This window comes from Amblyraja radiata, chromosome 15 (genome assembly GCF_010909765.2).
Source record: "Amblyraja radiata isolate CabotCenter1 chromosome 15, sAmbRad1.1.pri, whole genome shotgun sequence".
In the NCBI taxonomy this organism is placed as follows: domain Eukaryota; kingdom Metazoa; phylum Chordata; class Chondrichthyes; order Rajiformes; family Rajidae; genus Amblyraja; species Amblyraja radiata.
In genome coordinates, this window is record NC_045970.1 from 48,781,286 (window position 1) to 48,802,722 (window position 21,437).

The 21,437-nt window shown below is 48.0% G+C and overlaps 2 protein-coding genes across 5 annotated transcripts in view; one reads left to right on the forward strand and one right to left on the reverse strand.

The window, feature by feature from the left end:
- rnls (renalase, FAD dependent amine oxidase) overlaps positions 1-6,839 on the reverse strand; it is a 94,085-nt gene extending 87,246 nt beyond the window's left edge. Inside the window, exon 1 of the mRNA XM_033034371.1 lies at positions 6,660-6,839. Coding sequence (XP_032890262.1) covers positions 6,660-6,768 — 109 coding nt within the window. The 5' untranslated portion in view covers positions 6,769-6,839. The remainder of the gene's footprint in view (positions 1-6,659) is intronic.
- A 7,302-nt stretch (positions 6,840-14,141) lies between these two features.
- Positions 14,142-21,437, forward strand: part of LOC116981359 (putative lysosomal acid lipase/cholesteryl ester hydrolase) — a 39,276-nt gene continuing 31,980 nt past the window's right edge. For all 4 annotated transcript variants that reach the window (XR_004414219.1, XR_004414217.1, XR_004414218.1 and 1 more), the window contains exon 1: positions 14,142-14,333. The gene's annotated coding sequence lies outside the window, so the exon portion shown is untranslated. The remainder of the gene's footprint in view (positions 14,334-21,437) is intronic.

A 21,437-nucleotide genomic window follows, 5' to 3' on the forward strand; every position in this document is an offset into this window, starting at 1 on the left:
AAGCCTCGCTTGTGTGCGCGTGCGGCCGCCAAGAAATTGTGTCCCCCCCATGTTATGACAGCGATTTCCGTGCCTGATCTGAGCAATGGAAGATTACAAAGGGTTGCTCCAATCCGGCGCCATCTTGCATCTCATCATTGACTCCATCTACATTTCACGCTGCCTCAGCAAGGCCAGCGTCATAGTCAAGGTCCAATCTCACCCCGGACACTCCCTCTTCTCCCCATTCCCACCATGCAAGAGGTACAGAAGTGTGAATACGTTTCCCTCCAGATTCAGGGAGATTCTTCTCAGTTGTTATCGAGCTACTGAACAATCTTCTCATCAGTTGGAGTGTGATCCTGACCTCCCAACTATCGCATTGGAGACCTTTGAACTACCTTTAGCCCGCAAATGACAACATGACAGTGACAGTTAAGAATGATACATAAAACATTATTGATTAAACATGTGAGTTAAATAAAATACCAGAGCAAAAGGAGGCTACAGATTTTTGGTTATTGAGTAGAGCTACTACTCGTGGAAAAAAGCTGTTTTTATGTCTGGCTGTGGCAGCTTTGACAGTCCGGAGTCGCCTTCCAGAGGGAAGTGATTCAAAGAGTTTGTGGTCAGGATGAGAGGGGTCAGATGATCTTGCCCGCTCGCTTCCTGGCCCTTGCAGTGTACAGTTCATCAATGGAGGAAAGGTTGCAGCCAATAACCTTCTCAGCTGATCGGACGATTCGCTGCAGCCTCCGAGTGTCGTGCTTGGTGGCTGAGCCAAACAAGACCATGATGGAGAAGGTGAGAACAGACTCTACGATGGCCGTGTAGAATTGGACCGTCATTGCCTGTGGCAGATTGTGCTTCCTCAGCTGCTGCAGGAAGTACATCCTCTGTTGTGCCTTTTTGACTGTGGAATCGATGGGAGCCCCCCACTTAAGGTCCTTGGAGATGATGGTTCCCAGGAACTTAAAAGACTCCACAGATGTGACTGTGGTGTTGTTGATGGTGAGTGGGGTGAGGGGAGGGGGAGCTCTCCTAATGTCTACAACCAATTCCACTGTCATGAGCATTGAGCTCTAGGTTGTTGCGATGGCACCAGGATGCTTGCTGTGACACTTCCTGTCTGTAGGCAGATTCCTCCCCATCCTGGATCAGTCCAATCAGGGTTGTGTCGTCCGCAAACTTGAGAAGCTTGACAGAGGAGTCAGTGGAGGTGCAGTTATTGGTGTAGAGTAGAGTAGAGGAGAAAGTACGTAGCCTTGCGATGTTCCTATGCTGAGGGTTTGCGGGTCCGAGATGTGCTTTCCCAGCCTCACATGCTGCTTCCTGTCTGTCAGGAAGTTGGTGATCCACCGACAGAGGGGTTCAGAGACAGTCAACTTGGAAAGTTTGGAGCGTAATAGCTCTGGCACAATGGTGTTGAATGCAGAGCTAAAATCAACAAAATCCTCGCATAGTTTGCATGGTCCCCTGGCGGCCTAGGTGCTGGAGGATGAAGTGCAGGCCCAGGTTGACTGCGTCATCCACAGATCTATTGGCCCGATATGCAAACTGCTAAGGGGTTAGTGATACTTTTCAGCTTGGCCAGCACAAGCCTTTCAAGTGTCTTCATGACTACAGAGGTCATTGTAGACAGGCCTGGGAACTACACTCACCCCCCTGCAGGACCTATACACCAGGAGGTGCAGATCCAGCCAGCAACATTATGGGGGACCCCTACCACCCAAGCAACGAACTGTTCCAGCTGCTATGGTCTGACAAGCGCCTCCCCTGTCACGCTGCGAAAACAGAGAGGATAAGACGGAGTTTCTTCCCACAAGCCATTAGGACTGTAAACTCTGATCTCATCAGGGACTAATTTAATGTTGTGTCTTTTTTTTAATGTAAATACTGGTTCTGTTCGGTTCGTTGTTTTGCACAATCCTGCAGGCATTGCCACTTTCATTTCACTGCACATCTTGTATGCACTTGACTTGATCGCTGGTCGATGTGGACTCGGTGGGCAGGTTTGAGCCAGCAGCTCCTGTAGATCCCTTCGATGGTGGGATGGTCAATACCTGTGGACTGGGCCACTTTTTGCAATAATCACATGAGCGGCGCAGCGATAGAGTTGCTGCCTTACAGCACCAGCAACGCCGGAGACCCGGGTTCAGTCCCGACTACGGGTGCTTGTTTGTAGGGAGTTTTTACGTTCTCCCCATGACCATGTGGGTTTTCTCCGAGATCTTCGGTTTCCTCCCACACTCCAACGACGTAGTTATGTAGGTTAATTGGCTTGGTGAATATGTGAATTGTCCCTAGTGTGTGTAGGATGGTGTTAGTGTGCGGGGATCGGTGGTCGGTGCGGACACGGTGGGCCGTAGGGCCTGTTTACCGCGCTGTATCTCTAAATTAAACTAAGATGGGTCTCGACCCGAAACGTCGCCCATTCGTTCTCTCCAGATATGCTGCCTGTTCCCCCGCTGTTACTCCAGCATTTTGTGTCTACCTTCAAGCTGAACTAATGACATACTGCATGAGTGACGTATCATTTGGAATTGCAAACGTCTGCAAGAGCAGCACTGAGCGATGCTACGAATTTCATCCAAGAATCAGCGGGTGTTCAGCACTCTTTGCAACAATCTCCAATCCGGTTGGCGTTCGAGTTCCCAAACCAGTCCGTGATTCCCACCGGTGAATCTGCTCTCTACCCAACACCTGGAGAAGTTCAAGATATAGTTGGTCAATATTGTGAGGAAGTAGAGGCGATGGGTTTTCTTAACGATTGCAATCAATGTGCTGGGGTCCAGGTCAAATCCTCGGAGATATACATGCCCATTTACATGACGTTGTTGATTCTCTCCACCACCGACCCATTGATGAAGACAGGTTTGTGGATCATCGGCCTTCGGCAGGAGAATTTGAGAGATAGATCAGCCATGATTGAATGGCGGAGTAGACTTGATGGGCCAAATGGCCTAATTCTACTCTTATCCCTTATGACATAACTCTTCTAAAGTCAACAATCAGTTCCTTTGATAACCACAAAGTACTGGAGCAACTCAGCGGGTCAAGCAACATCTCTGGGGAAAATAGGTGACGTTTCGGGTCTGAACCCTTCCACAGACTGTCTGGGCTCAGGGTTCCAACCCGAAACGTCACCTATTCCTTCTCTCCAGTGATGCTGCCAGACCCGCTGAGTTACTCCAGCATTTTGTGTCTATCTTCAGTGGAAACCAGCGATTGCAGTTCGTCGTGTAGGAATGCCTGAAGGGTCTCGACCCGAAACGTAACCCATTCCTTCTCTCCAGAGATGCTGACTGACCTGCTGGGTTACTCCAGTATTTTGTGCCTATCCACAGTTCCTTCCCACACAATCAGTTTCTTTGTTTTAATCCACAGTACAATCGGCTTGGAAGCATGAGCGATGTATCATTTGGAATTGCAAACGTCTCCAAAATCGTATTCACAGTAAACGCTGCAGAGCAGCATTAACCGGTGCTATGAATTTCTTCCCAGAATCAGTAGGTGTTTAACATAGGTTAGTACCTTTTTTTTCCCTCAGATTGTTTTTATTTCCTTAAATTTCCAGTTCCTCTGCAAATTATGACACGTTCATATAAGGTCATAAATGATAGGAGTAGAACAAGGCTATTTGGCCCATCAAGTCTACTCCACCATTCAATCGTGGCTGATTTATCTCCTCATCCTAACCCCATTCTCCCCCCTTCTCCCCATAACCTCTGACCCCCGTACTAATCAAGAATCTATCTATCTTAAAAATATCCACTGTCTTGGCCTCCTCATTGAATTCCAGATTCACAACCACTCTGACTAAAGAAATATCTCCTCTTCTCCATCCTAAAAGAACGTCCTTTGATTCTGAAGCTCTGATCCCTAGTCCAAGACTCTCCCACTAGTGGAAACATCCTCTCCACATCCACTCTATCCGAGCCTTTCGCTATTCTGTATGTTTCAATGAGGTCTCCCCTCATTAGTATAAACTCCAGTGAATACTGGCCGTGTGCTGATAAACGCTCATCATAGGTTAACCCACTCAATCCTGGCATCATTCTTGAAAACCTCTCCTGGATCCCCTCCAGAGCCAGCATATTTTTCCTCAGACATTGATGCCCAAAATTGCTCATTATATTCCTAATGGGATCTTCTAGAGCCTCAGAATTGCATCCCTATTTTTATATACAAGCTCTCCTGAAATAAATGCTAGCATTGAGTTTGCTTTCTTTACTACCGTTTCGACATATTTCAATGAGGTACCGGTGATTCGATCATGAGTTTGTGCACCAATGTTTCAATCTACCTGGTTGCGGTTCCTGCACTTTTCTCTACACCTTCTCTGTCAGAGCAACGTTATATTCCATTTCTTCTTCTCTCTTGCACCACCCTTGAAGTGTGGGGTGGTACAATTTGCCTCGATAGCGCGCAAAGTCTTCAACGCTATCGCAGCACAGGAGGCACGGTGGCGCAGCGGTAGAGTTGCTGCCTTACAGCATTTGAGACCCGGGTTCGATCCCGACTACGGGTGCTTGTCTGTACGGCAGCATCTCTGGAGAAAAGGAATAGGCGATGTTTCGGGTTGAGACCCTTCTTCAGACAGTCAGGGGAGAGGGACACTTAAGATAAGAGGTATAAAGAACAAATGGATGAAAGGTACAAAGTATATTTAGTTTTCCTCTCCCTTGACTCTCGGCCTGAAGAAGGGTCTCAACCCAAATCGTCACCTATTCCTTTTTCTCCGGCCTCCTTTGGTGGTGGCACAGTGGCGCAGCTGTAGAGTTGCTGCCTTACAGCGCTTACATCTCCAGAGTCCTGGATTCGATCCCAACTACAGGTGCTGTCTGTACGGAATTTGTACGTTCTCCCCGTGAGCCCGTGGGTTTTCTCTGAGATCTTCGTTTTCCTCCCACACTCCAAAGACGTACAGGTTTGTCGGTTGATTGGCCTGGTGTAAATGTCAAATTGTCCCTAGCATTAATGTGCGCGGATTGCTGGTCGGTGCGGACTCGGTGGGCTGAAGGCCCTGTTTCCGCGCTGTATCTCCAAACTAAAAACTAAAATAAGCACAGCTGGTAGAGTCGCTGCCTCACAGCACTAGAGACCCGGGTTCGATCCTGACCTCAGGTGCTGTCTGTGTTTGGAGTTTGCACGTTCTCCCTGTGACCCCGTGGGTTTCCTCCCTACGTCCCAAAGACTTGCAGGTTTGGAAGTTAATTATTGGTGCATTTAAAATTGCCTCCAGTGTGCAGGGAGTGGATGCGAAAGTGGGATTACATAGAACTAGTGTGAACGGGTGATCGAACATTGGCTTGGTCTCAATGGACCCTCTGTTTCAATTCTGTATCTTTAAACAAACTAAACCGCCAGGAGTAGTGGCTCTTCTCCATTTTCCCCCTCTCCCCCCTTTTCCCTCTCGCTCCCTGCCCCATTCTCTTTCACCACTGCCCTCCCTCTCCTCCCACCCTGACCCACCCTTCTCCCCACCATCCTCTCCCCCTCCACCCATCCTCCCTCCCCTCCCCACCATTCTCTCCCGTTCCTTCCCTTCTCTTCCTTCACTCCCTCCCCTCCACCGCACACCCTCCTCTTTTCGTCTTCTCATCCCATCCTGCCCGTCCTCCTCTCCCCCTGCCCCCTTTTTCCTTCCCCCTCACCTTTCACACCCCCTCCTTCCTTCCCCCTCTCGAATCCCCCTTCCCTCCCCCTTTCCACCTCCCTCCATCCCTCCTTTTCTCTCTAACCCTCCCTCTCTCCCCCTCCCCTCACGTTCTCCCCCTCCCTCCCGCCTTCTCTCTCTCCCCCCTCCCTCTCACCAACCCCTTCTTTCTCCCTCTCCCACCTCTCCCTCCCATTCTCTCCCTCCCACCTTCTCTCTCTCTCTAACCTTCCCTCTCTCCCCCTCCCTCTCACCTTCTCTCTCTAACTCTCCCTCTCTCCCCCTCCCCCTCACCTTCTCTCCCTCACCCTCACCTTCTCTCTCTCCCTCTCCCCCTCCCCCTCTCTCTCTCTAACCCTCCCTCTCCCCCTCCCTCTCTCACCTTCTCTCCCTCCTACTCTCCCCCTCACCTTCTCTCTCTCTAACCCTCCCTCTCTCACATTCTCTCTCTCTAACCCTCCCTCTCTCACCTTCTCTCTCTCTAACCCTCCCTCTCTCACCTCTCTCTCTAACCCTCCCTCTCTCACCTTCTCTCTCTCTAACCCTCCCTCTCACCTTCTCTCCCTCCTACTCTCCCCCTCTCACCTTCTCTCTCTCTAACCCTCCCTCTCTCACCTTCTCTCTCTCTAACCCTCCCTCTCTCATCTTCTATCTCTCTAACCCTCCCTCTCACCTTCTCTCCCTCCTACTCTCCCCCTCACCTTCTCTCTCTAACCCTCCCTCTCACCTTCTCTCTCTCTAACCCTCCCTCTCTCTAACCCTCCCTCTCTCACCTTCTCTCTCTCTAACCCTCCCTCTCTCACCTTCTCTCCCTCCTACTCTCCCCCTCTCACCTTCTCTCTCTCTAACCCTCTCTCATCTTCTCTCTCTAACCCTCTCTCCCCCTCCCTCTCTCTCTCTCTAACCCTCCCTCTCCCACCTTCTCTCCCTCCCTCTCCCCTCTCCCCTCTTGCTCGCTCGCCCCCTGCCGCCCTCCCCGGGTAACTGCACCACCCCGCCGCCGCGGTCACGTGGCGCGGACCTGGGCTTCTCGCCGCCTCCCACACGGCGACCCGCATCCGCCCCCGCAGCAGCAGCGCGGCGCACAGGCCGCCCGTCAGGCCGGCGCCGACCACCAGCACCCGGGCCATCGCTTCAACCGGTCACCCCGCCGAGTCCGCCGGCCCCACGCCGTGGCACCTGGACCGTCCCTTGTGGGCTGGCCGAGCGAAGCTTTGCCCGGGGTTGCTGCAAGACACAACCTCCCTACTACCAGAGAGCCCACAGTGTTTTATTATATTGAGTCCCCAAAACAGAATTATACCTTAAAAATCTTGCCAGCAGTAGCACAACAGAAATGCAAATATTGTATTATGTGAAATCCATAATAAACACAAATAGACACAAAATGCAGGAGTAACTCAGAGGGAGAGGCAGCATCTCTGGAGAGAAGGCATGGGTGACATTTCGGGTCCAGACCCTGCTTCTTCACCAAAAAAAAGTTCAGTACATATATTGGAGACATAGAGTGATACAGTGTGGAAACAGGCCCTTCGGCCCAACTTGCTCACACCGGCCAACATATCCCAGCTACACTAGTCCCACCTGCCTGCATTTGGTCCATATCCCAACAAACCTGTCCTATCCATTATGAAACATAAATGTTTCTTAAACGTTGGGATAGTCCAACGCTGGGATAGACTCAACTACCTCCTCTGGCAGTTTGTTCCATACACCCACCATCCTTTGTGTGAATACGTTACCCCTCAGATGACTATTAAATATTTTTCCCTTCACCTTAAACCTATGCCCTCTGGTCCTCGATTTACATTCTCTGGGCAAGAGACTCTGTGCATCTACCCCAATCTATTCCTCTCATGGTTTTATACACCTCTATAAGATCACCACTCGCCATATTAAAACAAATAAATAGACAATAGTGCAATTCAATTCTTAACTACAGCAGCACAACAGATATGTAAACATAATATTCCGTTAAACGCCACAGTAAACACTAACAAAAAAGTTCAGAATAAGTAATGCCACTTATCCATTTTTTCCCAGAGATGCTGCCTGACTGAGTTCCTCCAGTATTTTGTGTCTATGGTATAAACCAGCATCTGCCGTTCCTTTTAATTACATTTCCAAAATCTGATAGGATGTAAATGACAGCTCTGCTAAATCTGTCCAAGATTGTTCTTACAATGTGCAAGTTTTTGTGCCGTATATCTTTAATTGTTTTGTGCTCCTTGCAACTTGTACACAATGCAACAACTGTAACATGGGCAATTGAAAATACATCGTCATTCACCCAATTCTTGCTTTAAATTATAATTTTTAAAAATTGTTCCACCTTCTAGTGCGTGAGACAGATGTACCCTCTAACCCCTCCCTCCCTTGTAATGTTGTCCAACTAAGTAGTTACCCACGCAACAAACTAAATATCAGGCAGCAGTCAAGATAGTTCCAGCTCTTTCTAAATTTTGGGGTGAGTTTCCAAAAACTGTGAGCGAAAGACAGGCAAAACTGCTGGAAAAATTCATATTTAATTTATTAGTTGCTGTCATTTTCAAAAGTGTGCCCAACAAAAGATGCCGACAAAGATGCCCCCTCTAGGGTCAATGGCACTTTATTTGTCACACATTTTTTTTTTTTAATTTCAAAATAGACTTTATTCAATTGATAGATATATACAATTCCTGAACCATTCAAACAAACAAAATTCATCCGACATTTTCGGAGACTATACAAATTTTTTTCTCAGTACAATATTTTTACATTTGTCAAATTTCACCAAACAGTCCCCCACCCGTGCCACTCTGTGACCCTTGTCCAAGTAATAAATATATACAATGTGTACACAGTGCGGAAATTTCATCTTCCAAATACATTTTCGTCGGCTATAGATTGTTCAATTCAATACCGTTTATGTCTTTAAAGTTCCACAAAAATGTCCCCCACCCGTGCCACTCATGTGGCCCCCTGGCGTGGGATGCCTTCCCTTAATTTAATTTAATTTGAGGGGCATCTCCACCATACCGTGCCCCCCATGTCCAGCAGCGGAAGGACCCTAGACTGTGGCCCTCCCCCACCGAGCCTTGGCGTTGGCTGCACCAAGCTTCAGCGAGTCCCTTAGCACGTACTCCTGCAGTCTGCAGTGGGCCAGTCGGCAACATTCCCTGACGGACATCTCGCTCTGCTGGGTGGTGAGCAATGCTCGGGCAGACCAAAGAGCGTCTTTCACCGAGTTGATGACCCTCCAGCAGCACTCGATGTCAGTCTCTGAATGTGTCCCTGGGAACAGTCCGTAAATCACAGAGTCCTCTGTGACGGAGCTGTTCGGGATAAATCGTTCCAGGGACCCTTTCATACCTCTCCAGACTCGTTTTGCAAATCCACACTCTGCAAAGAGGTGGGCAACCGTCTCCTCTCCATAGCAACCGTCCCGGGGGCAGCATGCGCTGGTAGTGAGGTTCCGACGGTGCAGGAAGGATCTAACTGAGAGGGCTCCCCTCACCGCCAGCCAAGCCAGGTCTTGGTGCTTGTTGGTCAGTTCTGGCGATGAGGCATTTTGCCAGACAAGCTGGGCAGTCTGCTCTGGGAACCACGCCACCGGATCCATCGAGTCCTTTCCCTGCAGTGCCTGCAGGACATTCCGTGCTGACCACTGCCCGATGGACTTGTGGTCAAAGGTGTTGGTCCGGAAGAACCTTTCAACAGACGACAGTTTATTTGTCACACATACGGAGGTACAGTGAAATTCATTTTTGTATTCAGTTCAGTACAGGTATCACTATACATAAGCACTTAAATATTAAGTAAGCACCTCAGATACAGTAAAGGGTGAATAGCAGTAGCACACTGCATACAGAGTTGCCTGATTTGACCCCATTTTCAAGTCCAGTTCAGTTTCAGTTCATTTTTAGTTTATGTCACATGCACCGAGATGCAGTGAAAAGATTTTGTTGCATGCTAACCAGTCAGCGAAAAGACAATACATGATTTACATGAATACATGATCTATGCAAACCCCACCTTCCCACATCCTTCTAAACCTTTCCTACCCATATACCTGTCCAAATGTTTAACTTTAGAGATACAGCAAGGAAACGGGCCCTTCGGTCCTTCAGGTCTGCTCTGACCAGCAATCACCCCGTACACTAGTTCTACCCTACACACTGAGGACAATTTACAGAAGCCAATTAATCTACAAACCTGAACGTCTTTGGAATATGGGAGGAAACTGGATCACCCGGAGAAAACCCACGCGGTCACAGGGAGAACGTACAAACTCCGTACAGACATCTCCTGTAGTCAGGATCGAACCCGGGTCTCTAGCGCTGTAAGGCAGGAACTTTACTGCTGAGCCATCTTATAAATAATGTTATAACTGCAAATGACTGCGGAAAGACTGTTCTCAGAGTCGCAGAATCCAACAGAAAGAAATGCTTCAGTTCTTTGAAACATTTAAATAGTGTCATTTATTCGCTTATGTGGAGTGTAACGCCCAAGTAACTCAATTTCAATGCACATTCCCTTCCGGCATTGCAGTTCATTGATGCAGTTCAGAGACCTTTGACAGTGGTGTTTAAGAGGATTTTAGACAGACACATCTGCGGAAAAAAGGGATAGAAGGTCATCGATCGGCACAATAGACAGATTTAGATAGGCACATGTGCAGGGAATGGAGGAATTGGATAGAGAGGATGTGGAGAGAATGTTTCCACTAGTGGGAGAGTCTAGGACTAGAGGTCATAGCCTCAGAATTAAACAGTGTTCTTTTAGGAAGGAGATGTGGAGAGATTTCTTTAGTCAGAGGGTGGTGAATCTCTGTAATTATTTGCCACCGAAGGCTGTGGAGGCCAAGTCAGTGGATATTTTTAAGGCGGAGATAGGTAGATTCTTGATTAGTACGGGTGTCAGAGGTTATCGGGAGAAGGCAGGAGAATGGGGTTAGGAGGGAGATAGATCAGCCATGATTGAATAGCGTAGTAGACTTGATGGGCCGAATGGCCTAATTCTACTATTCCTCATGACTTTATGAATATGGACACAAGGAACTACAGGTGATTGTTTACAAGAAAAGTCACAAGGTGCTGGAGTAACTCAGCAGCATCTCTGGAGAACATGGATAGGTGATGTCTTGGATCAGGACCCTTCTTCATATCGTGTGGAGGCAATTAGTTTATCTTGGCATCCTGTTCGGCAAAGATATTGTGGGATGAAGGCCCAGTTCCTGTGCTGTACTATTCTATGTTTTACAAATTTACTTTTAGACTTTACTTTAGAGATGCAACGTGGAAACAGGCCCTTCGGCCCACTGAGTCCGTGCTGATCAGCGATTCCCGTACACCAGCACTCTCCTACACACTAAGAACAATTCAGAATGTAACCAAAGCCAATTAACCTACAAACCTGTACGTCTTTGGAATGTGGGAGGAAACCGAGCACCTGGAAAAAACCCACGTGGTCGCAAGGGGAACGTACAAACTCTATACAGACAGCACCTGTAGTCAGGAGCGAACCCGGGTCTCTGGCACTGTAAGGCAGCAACTCTCCCGCTCTCCTGCCCCAATTCATTAATTCATTGCCTTTTAGAAAACAAAGAACAATTAAAACAAATTTTTTAGATGACAAAAAAGAGGTGTGAAAATGTACACCTCCAGATTCAGGGACAGTTTATTTCCAGCTGTTATCAGACAACTGAACCATCCTACCACAACCTGAGAGCAGTCCTGAACTAATATCCACCTCATTGGTGAGCCTCAGACTATATTTGATCGGACGTTACTGGCTTTACCTTGCACTAAAAGTTATTCCTTATCATGTATCTGTACACGCTAGAATGCAGAAGATTGAGGGGGGATCTTATAGAAACTTACAAAATTCTTAAGGGGTTGGACAGGCTAGATGCAGGAAGATTATTCCCGATGTTGGGGAAGTCCAGAACTAGGGGTCACAGTTTAAGGATAAGAATGAAGTCTTTTAGGACCGAGATGAGAAAATCATTTTTTACACAGAGAGTGGTGAATCTGTGGAATTCTCTGCCACAGAAGGTAGTTGAGGCCAGTTCATTGGCTATATTTAAGAGGGAGTTAGATGTGGCCCTTGTGGCTAAAGGGATCAGGGGGTATGGAGAGAAGGCAGGGATGGGATACTGAGTTGGATGATCAGCCATGATCATATCGAATGGCAGTGCAGGCTCGAAGGGCCGAATGGCCTACTCCTGCACCTATTTTCTATGTTTCTATGTTTACACTGCGAATGGCTCGATCACAAACATGTATTGTCTTTCCGCTGGCTGGTTAGCATGCAACAAAAGCTTTTCACTGTATCTCAGTGCACGTGACAATGAACTAAACTCAACTGAATATGGAAAAATAAATTCCGCTTTACAGGTGGAATAGGTGGCCTCACAATCAGTGATTAGGAGTACATAACCTTGCAGAGCAACCAACAGCGTCACCAGCAATGTAGTTCATAAAGATTGCTTTGTGGGCTTGAAATAATCAGCTTCTTCTCCCATCACAAGATCCTGCGTGGCTCCCATGACTAAATAATTTCTTCTGATGCCGTATTCTTACAAAATAATTATCACGAGACAGATGTCTCAGTTTTTCCTCGGTGATTATGACTTGCAGAAAGTGCCAGCATTAACTGTTTACTTTCTCCTTATTTTCAACCTCCCAAAAATGCAACACCAGGGCGGCACAGTGTCACAGCGGGTAGAGCTGCTGCATTACAGCACCGGAGACCAGGGTTCAATCCTGGCCTCAGGCACTGTCCCCACACAGATGGGAAAACTCAGCAGGTCAGACAGCATACGTGGAAAGAGAAACAATCTAAGTTTTGGGTTTTGTGGAGGAAATGAACTGCAGATGCTGGTTTACATCGAAGATGTTCAACATCTCTGGATAGAAGGAATGGGTGATGTTTCAGTTCGAGACCCTTCTAAAGAGTGTCTCAACCCAAAACGTCACTCATTCCTTCTCTCCAGAGATGCTGCCTATCCCGCTGAGTTACTCCAACCTTTTGTGTCCACGCTGAGTTACTCCAGCCTTTTGTGTCCATAGACCCATAGACAGACCCAGGTGTACAGTTGCAGGTGTACAGACATGGTCCCCCTGTACACAGTGCAAAGCACGTTCAGTATAAATGCACACCAACTTGAGTATAGAAGTTGGGAGGTCGTGTCGTAGTTGTAGAAGACGTTCGTGAGGCCGCATTTAGAGTATCGTGTTCAGTTCTGGACACCATGTTATAGGAAAGATGTTGTCAAGCTGGAAAGGGTACAGAGAAGATTTACAAGGATGTTGCCAGGGCTCGAGGGTCTGAGCTATAGGGAGATGTTGAGTAGGCTGGGACTCTATTCCTTGGTGCGCAGGGGAATAAGGGGTGATCTTATAGAGGTGTATAAGATCATGAGAGGAATAGATCGGGTAGATGCACAGTCTCTTGCCCAGAGCAGGTGAATCGAGGTCCAGAGGACATAGGTTTAAAGTGAAAGGGAAAAGATTTAATAGGAATCTGAGGAGTAACTTTTTCACACAAAGGCTGGTGGGTGTATGCAACAAGCTGCTAGAGGAGGTAGTTGAGGCCAGGAATATCCCAACAGGCGTCACAGGTTAAGAATAAGGGGTCGGCCATTTAGGACTGAGATGAGGAAATTTTTTTCACCCAGAGAGTTGTGACTATCTGGAATTCTCTGCCACAGAAAGCATTCGAGGCCAATTCACTGGATGTTTTCAAGAGTTAGATTTAGCTCTTAGGGTTAAAGGAATCAAAGGATATGGGAGGGGGGGGGGGGGGGAAGCAGGTTATACAGGCATTTGGATGGGCATGGTCTGATTCGGGATAGTCATTATGGCTTTATACGTGGGAGGTCATGTCTCACAATTCTTATTGATTTTTTTGAAGACATGACCAAAAAGGTAAATGAGGGCAAGCTGTAAATGTTGTGTACATGGATTTCAGTAAGGCATTCGACAAGGTTCCACATGGTCGGCTGCTCTGGAAGGTTAGGTCGCATGCAGGAACGGGTACTGAATATAGATGATCAGCCATGATCATATTGAATGGCGGTGCTGGCTCGAAGGGCCGGGTGGCCTCCTCCTGCACCTATTTTTCTGTTTTTCTATGTAGCTACGAGATTGGTGTGGATTTATACTGGACGCAAGCGATAAGTGTGTGCCCCTACTATATATAAGGTGCATGTAACAGACCCAGGTGTACAGCCCCAGGTATAAATGTCCCCTTGTGCATAGTGCCAAGCGCGTTTTGTGGAAATCCACACCGATACCCTCGTTACAATGTGAGGTGTACAGCCCCAGGTGAACAGGCATGTCCCCCTGTGCACAGTGCAAAGCGCGTTCACGCGGGCCCGCCAGCAAACCCCACCCCCCTCCCGGCAGCTCACTGTGACGTAGACAAAGGGGTGGGGGGTGGCGGCGCGCGCTGATTGGCCCGGGGGCGCCGGCGTGTTGCTGAGTGGGGAGGATCGAGCGGGAGCGCGCGTCAGCGACAATCGCCGAAGCGGGAGCGCGCCGCTCGCGGGGCCGCGCGTCGTCGCCCCACCCCCACCCCCCTCCCCTGCTGCTGTCGCTTCCGCGTGTTGGCTCGCACTCGCTCGAGCACCAACTGCCGGCAGGATCCAGGATCCGCCGCGCGCTCCGGTACCGCCCGCCGCCGCCGCCTCCGCCTCCGCCTCCTCCACACGGTAAGAGTTGACTCCTCCACCACCACACAATACGAGTTGCCGCCTACGAGTCGACCTGTCAGGGACAGTAAAGTTGCACTGAGTCAGTGCCGAACAGGGTGGCTGCTTGGACTCTGAGAGGAATCTGTCAACTGGCCCAAGTCGCTGGAACTCGTAATTAAAGGGGGGAAACAGACCCTTCGGCCCAGTATGTCCATGCTGGCCATCGTGCCAAGTGCATCGGCCCCTCAAAAGGGACTGTAAAGTTACATCCAGACAGTCCAGAACAGAGTGGGCTGCTTGGACTCTGAAAGGAACCTGTCAAGGAACCATTGTTGGTTCAGGAGGATGTCACGGCAGAGATCAGAGGTGACATTCAATTCAATTCAATTCAATTCAACTTTATTGTCATTGCACAGATACAAGTATAGGTACAACGAAATGCAGTTTAGCGTCTGGTCATAGTGCAAGATAGGAATTAAAAAAAAAAATAATACAGAACAAGCATACATTAGAGTAAGAAGAGTACTGGTTAACAATGTGGATGGAGAGACCAAAGATATCTAGCGACGGGACTCCGAGTTCAGCAATGTGAGTGTGTTGTTGAAAAACCGGTTCGTCCAGTGAAGCTTTATGGGTGGAGTTGAGGAACATGAAAGGGATTGTCACGTTCTTGGGGGTCTACACAGACCCCTGAATAGTCAACGGGAATTAGAAGAATAAATATACCAGGAGATTGCAGACAGCTGCAGGTCAAATAAGGTTGTTGTAGAAGGGGATATGAACTTTTCCAATATAGACTGGGAAAACCATAGTGTGAAGGGTTTAAATGGGGTGAAATTCCCCAAAGGTGTTCAGGAGAGTTTTCTTAATCAGCATGTAGAGGCCCCCACACGTGAGGCATTTGGATGGGAAAGGTCTGATTAGGGATAGTCAGTATGGTTTTGTACGTGGGAGGTCGTGTCTCACAAATGTGATTGATTTTTTTGAAGACGTGACCAAAAAGGTCGACGAGGGCAGAGCTGTAAATGTTGTGTACATGGATTTCAGTAACATGGATTCGGCAAGGTTCCACATTGTAGGCTGCTCTGGAAGGTTAGATCGCATAGGATCCAAGGAGAGATAGCTGAATGGATAGCAAAATTGCTCCATTGAAGGAAGCAGAGGGTGATGATGGAAGGTTGCTCCTCGGACTGGAGGCCTGTGACTAGTGGTGTGCCACAGGGTTCGGTGCTGGGCCCGTTACTGTTTGTCATCTACATCAATGATTTGGATGACAACGTTCAGGGCAAGATTAGCAAGTTTGCTGATTATACAAAAGTGAGTGGTTTTGAAGATAGTGAAAATTGCAGCAGGATCTGGATCGATTGGCCAGGTGGGCGGAGGAATGGTTGATGGAATTTAATACAGAGAAGTCTGAGGTGTTGCAATTTAAGACGTCAAACAAGGGCAGGACCTACACAGTAAATGGTAGGCCTCTGGGTAGTGTTGTAGAGCAGAGGGACCTAAGAGTACAAGTGCATGGTTCCCTGAAGATCGAGTTGCAGGTAGATAAGGTGTTCAAAAAGGCTTTTGACATTTTGGCCTTCATCAGAATTGATTATAGTAAGTTGGGAGTTCATGTTGTAGTTGTATAAGACATTAGTGAGACTGCATTTAGAATATTGTGCTCAGTTCTGGGCACCATGTTATAGGAAAGATATTGTCAAGCTTGAAAGGGTTCAGAAAAGATTTACGAGGATAGTGCCTGGACTAGAGGGTGTGAGCTATAGGGAGCCGTTGAGTAGGCTGGGTCTCTATTCCATGGTGCACAGGAGGATGAGGGGTGATCTTATAGAGGTGTACAAAATCATGCGAGGAATAGATCGGGGAGAAGCACAGTCTCTTGCCCAGAGTAGGGGAATCGAGGAGCAGAGGATATAGGTTCAAGGTGAAGGGGGAAAGATTTAATAGAAATCTGAGGGGTAACCTTTTCACACAAAGGGTGGTGGTGGGTGTATGGAACAAGCTGCCAGAGGAGGTAGTTGAGGTTGGGACTATACCATTGTTTAAGAGACAGTTAGACAGGTACATGGGTAGGACAGGGTTGGAGGGATATGGGCCTAGCACAGGCATATTAGACTAGTGTAGCCGGGACATTGTTGGCCGGTGTGAGTAAGTTGGGCCGAAGTGATTCCACACTGTATCACTCTATGACTCTAAGAAGCTGGAACTCGCACTGCTGCAATTAACAGGCCCTTCTTCCCCTCATGTCCATCATGCAAAGTGGGACTGCTCCTCAAAAGGGACTGAGAGTTAGTTGCTGGAGTAACTCAGCAGGTCGGGCAGCATCTCTGAGGAACATGGATAGGTGACGTTTCGGGTCGACAGTTACAATTCAGACTGACCTGCTGAGTTATTCCAGCATTCTGTATCTCTACACTAAACTATGCCAATTTTCCTGTCATATGCAAATTTATTAATCAGTCCGATTTTCCACCCTGCTTCCTGCTCCCCTACTCCCAACTCCTCCGTCTACGCCGCATCTGCGCTCAGGATGAGGTGTTGCATACCAGGGCATTGGATATGCCCTCATTCTTTAGGAAACGTGGGTTCCCCTGTTCCATTATAGATGAGGCTCTCACTAGGACCTCCTCGATATCCTGTAGCTTCGCTCTTACTCCACCGCCCCCCATTCGTAACAAGGACAGAGTCCTCCTTGTCCCCCCGTCGCATACAGCATATAATCCTCCAACATTTTCGCCACCTCCAACGGGATCCCCCTACTAACCACATCTTCCCATCTCTACCCCTTTCTGCTTTCCCTCCGAAACTCACTGGTCAACTTGTCCCTTCCCACCAAACCACCCCCTCCCCGGGTACTTTCCCCTGCAACAGCAGGAGATGCAACACTTGTCCCTGCACCTCCTCCCTCGGCTCCATCAAAGGACCCAAACAGTCTTTCTAGGTGAGGCAGAGGGTCACATGCACCTCCTCCAACCTCATCTACTGTATCCGCTGTTCCAGGTGTCAACTTCTCTACATCGGCGAGACCATGCACAGGCTCGGCGATCGTTTAGCTGAACACCTCCGCTCAATACGTCGTAACCTATCTGATCTCTTGTTGGCTCAGCACTGCAACTTCCCCTCCCATTCCCAATCTGACCTTTCTGTCCTGGGCCTCCTCCATTGTCAGAGTGAGGCCCAGCGCAAATTGGAGGAAAAGCATCTCATATTTTGCTTGGGTAGTTTACACCCCAGCATTATGAACATTGACGTCTCTAACTTCAGATAGCCCTTGCTTTCTCTCTCCCTCCCCTTCCCTTTCCCAGTTCTTCCACCAGTTTTACTATCTCCGCCTGTATTATATCTTTGTCCCGGCCCCCACCCCTGACATCAGTCTGAAGAAGGGTCTTGACACAAAACGTCACCCATTCCTTCTCTCCAGAGATGCTGCCTGTCCCGCTGAGTTATTCCAGCATTTTGTGTCTAAAGCTGTTTCTATGTCCGGCTGCGGCGGCTTTGACAGTCCGGAGTCGCCTTCCAGAGGGAAGTGCTTCAAATAGTTTGTGGCCATGGTGAGAGGGGTCAGAGATGATCTTGCACGATCGCTTCCTGGCCCTTGCAGTGTACAGTTCGTCAACGGGGGGAAGGTTGCAGCCAACACCCTTCTCGGCTGATCGGACGATTCGCTGCAGACTCCGGTTGTCATGCTGGGTGGCTGAGCCAAACCAGACCATGATGGCGAAGGTGAGCACAGGCTCTATGATGGCAGTATAAAGCTGGACCATCATTGCCTGTGGCAGATTGTGTTTTCTCTGCTGCCGCAGGAAGTACATCCTCTGTTGGGCCTTTTTGACTGTGGAGTCGATGATGGCCTCCCATTTAAGGTCCCTGGAGATGATGGTTCCAAGGAACTTAAATGACTCCACAGCTGTGACTGTGGTGCTGTTTATGCTGAGTGGGGGTAGGGGAGGGGGAAGCTCTCCCCATTTGGCAGTGCCAGACATTCTGAAACCTCATATTTCACTTGGGCTGCTATCTTCCCTCTCTTCTCTGCTCTCAACTCAGCAACTGAGTTGTTGGTACTTACAACCCAGCAGTCTGAATGCTGTTTTCTCTAATTTCATATAACTTCTGCCTTCCCTCCCCACCCTTCTCTTCCCCCACCCTAGTGTCCTACCAGTTCCACTGTTCGCATCCTTATATCCCTTTTGCTATCACAGCAATGGGCCATTATGGATTCCACCAATTCCATGGATTTTCAGATTGAAAAGTGGAGGTCATTTGTTGCCTGATTTGTTCTGGTATTTTACCCCTACCTCCACTTTTCAATCTGAAGAAGGGTTCCGACCCAAAATGTCACATATTCCTTATCTCCAGAGATGCTGCATGACTCGCTGAGTTACTCGAGTGTTTTGTGTCTATCGTCAGTATAAACCAGCATCTGCTGTTCCTTTCTACCCCCTGAAACATTCTCCCCTCTCTATGCAGCACAAGCATTGCTTGAAGATTCTGCCAGTTTATCTTTAATGGTTAAAAGCAGCTTATAACTATGGGCGTTATGGTAGCATAGAGATAGAGTTGCTGAGGTCTGTTAAAATGAAGGTTTACTGTATATGTGTTTTGTGCTGGTATCTTTGACTGAACTTTACTGGACTTTATCTTGCACTAAATGTTATTTAACATTATTCCCTTGTATCTGCACACTGTGGAGGACTCAATTTTAATCATGTGTATTCTCTCCGCTGACTGGTTAGCACGCAACAAAAGCTTTTCACTCTACCTCGGTAGATCAGTTCGGTTTAGGCGGACTGAGCGAAGGTGTTCAGCGAAATGATCGCCGAGCCTGCGCTTAGTCTCGCCGATCTATAGGAGTCAACACATGGAACAGTGGATACAGTTGATGAGGTTGGAGGAGGTGCAAGTGAACCTCTGCCTCACCTGACTTACCTGATCTCCTGGTTGCCAAACACTTTAATTACCCTTCCCATTCCCATACTGACCTTTCTATCCTAGGCCTCCACCATTGTCAGTGAGGCCACACACAAATCGGAGTGACAGTATCTCATATTTTGCTTGGCAGCTTACAACTGAGTGGTATGAGTATTGATTTCTCTAATTTCAAATAACCCTTGCAATCTCTTTCTCTCTCCATCCTATCCTCCACCCAAGACATACCATCTTCAAAGTCATCTTGTTGAATCTCATTGTACTCGTTCTCACCTAACAAACAGCTAACAATCACCTGTTTCCTTTATCATCGTCACTTTTTTTTGCATATCTTTCATTCATTTGTTCTATATCTCTCTACATCACCGTCTATCTCTTGTTTCCCTTTCCCCCGACTCTCAGTCTGAAGAAGTGCCTCGACCCAAAACGTGACCTATTCCTTTTCTCCAGAGATGTTGCCTGTCCCGCTGAGTTACTCCAGCTTTTTGTGTCTATCTTTGATGTGATGGTTGCGTTGGGCAATGTCAGAAACCCGTGACCTTGCATTGTGTGATCCGAGTCAGGTTACCCACAGCCTCAGCTTCCATTGGGACAGTCAAGCGATCCACCCCATTGATGTAGTTCTGTCACGCCACACTAATCCTCCACATCATTGCGTTGCCACCTAACTGAGGAATATCATGACATGAGATCTGTAAACACTCTCAATGACCTTGTTATCAGTTCCAAACACGTTGCTGCTGGTTCTGTGAATAGGCGCCAGTTAACGATTTTGTATTTAATCTGAACAAGTTAGCGTTTCTCTCCAGTGGTATGGTTAATGACCTTAAGAACACTAAGAGAGGCCTGGATAGAGTAGATGCGGAGAGGATGTTTCCACTGGTGGGAGAGTCTAGGACCAGAGGCCATAGCCTCAGCATAAAAGGTCGTACCTTTAGAAAGGAGATGAGGAGAAATTTCTTTAGTCAGAGTTTCAGTTTAGTTTATTGTCACGTGTACCGAGGTACAGTGAAACACTTTTTGTTGCGTGTTAACCAGTTAGCAGAAAGACAATACGTGGTTATAATCAATCCATTTACAGCGTATAGATACATGATAAGGGAATAACGTAAAGCCAACAAAGCCCGGTCAAAGATAGTCCGAGGGACATCAGAGGTCGATAGTAGTTCATCACTGCTGTCTGGTTGTGGTGGGATGATTCAGTTGCCTGATAACAGCTGGGAAGAAACAGTCCCTGAATCTGGTGGTGTGCGTTTTCACACTTCTAGATCTGTTGCCTGATGGGAGAGGGGAGACGAGGGAGTGGCCAGGGTGCGACCATGGTGAGACTCATCCTTGATTATGCTGCTAGCCTTGCTGAGGCAGCGTGAGGTATAAATGGAGTCAATAGAAGGGAGGTTGGTTGGTTGGTGTGATGGCCTGGGCTGTGTCCATCATTTCGCTGCATTTTCTTATGGTCCTGGATGGAGCTGTTCCCAAACCAAGCTAGTAATAACTACACATATCATGTTAAAATGCTTTCTATGGTGCATGTGTAGAGGGTGGTGAATCTGTGGAATTCATTGCCACAGACGGCTGTGGAGGCCGTCATTGTGTAGTTTTAAGGTGGAGATTGACAGATTCATGATTAGTAAGTGGTCCAGGTGCACATCACCCTCCACTATGTTTAAAAAAGAACGTGCCCTACTCATCCCAAAGATGTGCTGCTCTAAGTGTCAGCATTAGCTGCCATGAATGCTTTGTTTTCACAAGACGAAATAAGTGAAAAAGTAGAAACAAGGAACTGCAGATGCTGATTTATACCAAAGGTAGACAAAGTGCTGGAGTAACTCAGCGGATCAGGCAGTATCTCTGGAGAAAAAGGTGACAGGTCAAAGTATGAAGGCGGCTCCCACCTGAAATGTTACTCATCCTTTTTTTTCCAGAGGCGCTGCATGACCCGCCGAGTTACTGCAGCACTTTATACCTACCTTCAAAATAAGTGAGAGGATGTTAGTGCAGAGGAGTAAAACTGAATCTTGAAAGCAAGAAAAAACAATCTGAAAATAAAAATGCTGGAGTAAAGGGCCTGTCCCACTTTCACGACCTCTGCCGAGTTTCCCTTGACATACTCGCAGCATGGTCGTCATAAGGTCGTAGGTAGGATGTGATGCTAGTCGTAGGTAGTCGTGGCATCAAGTAGGTCGGGGCGTT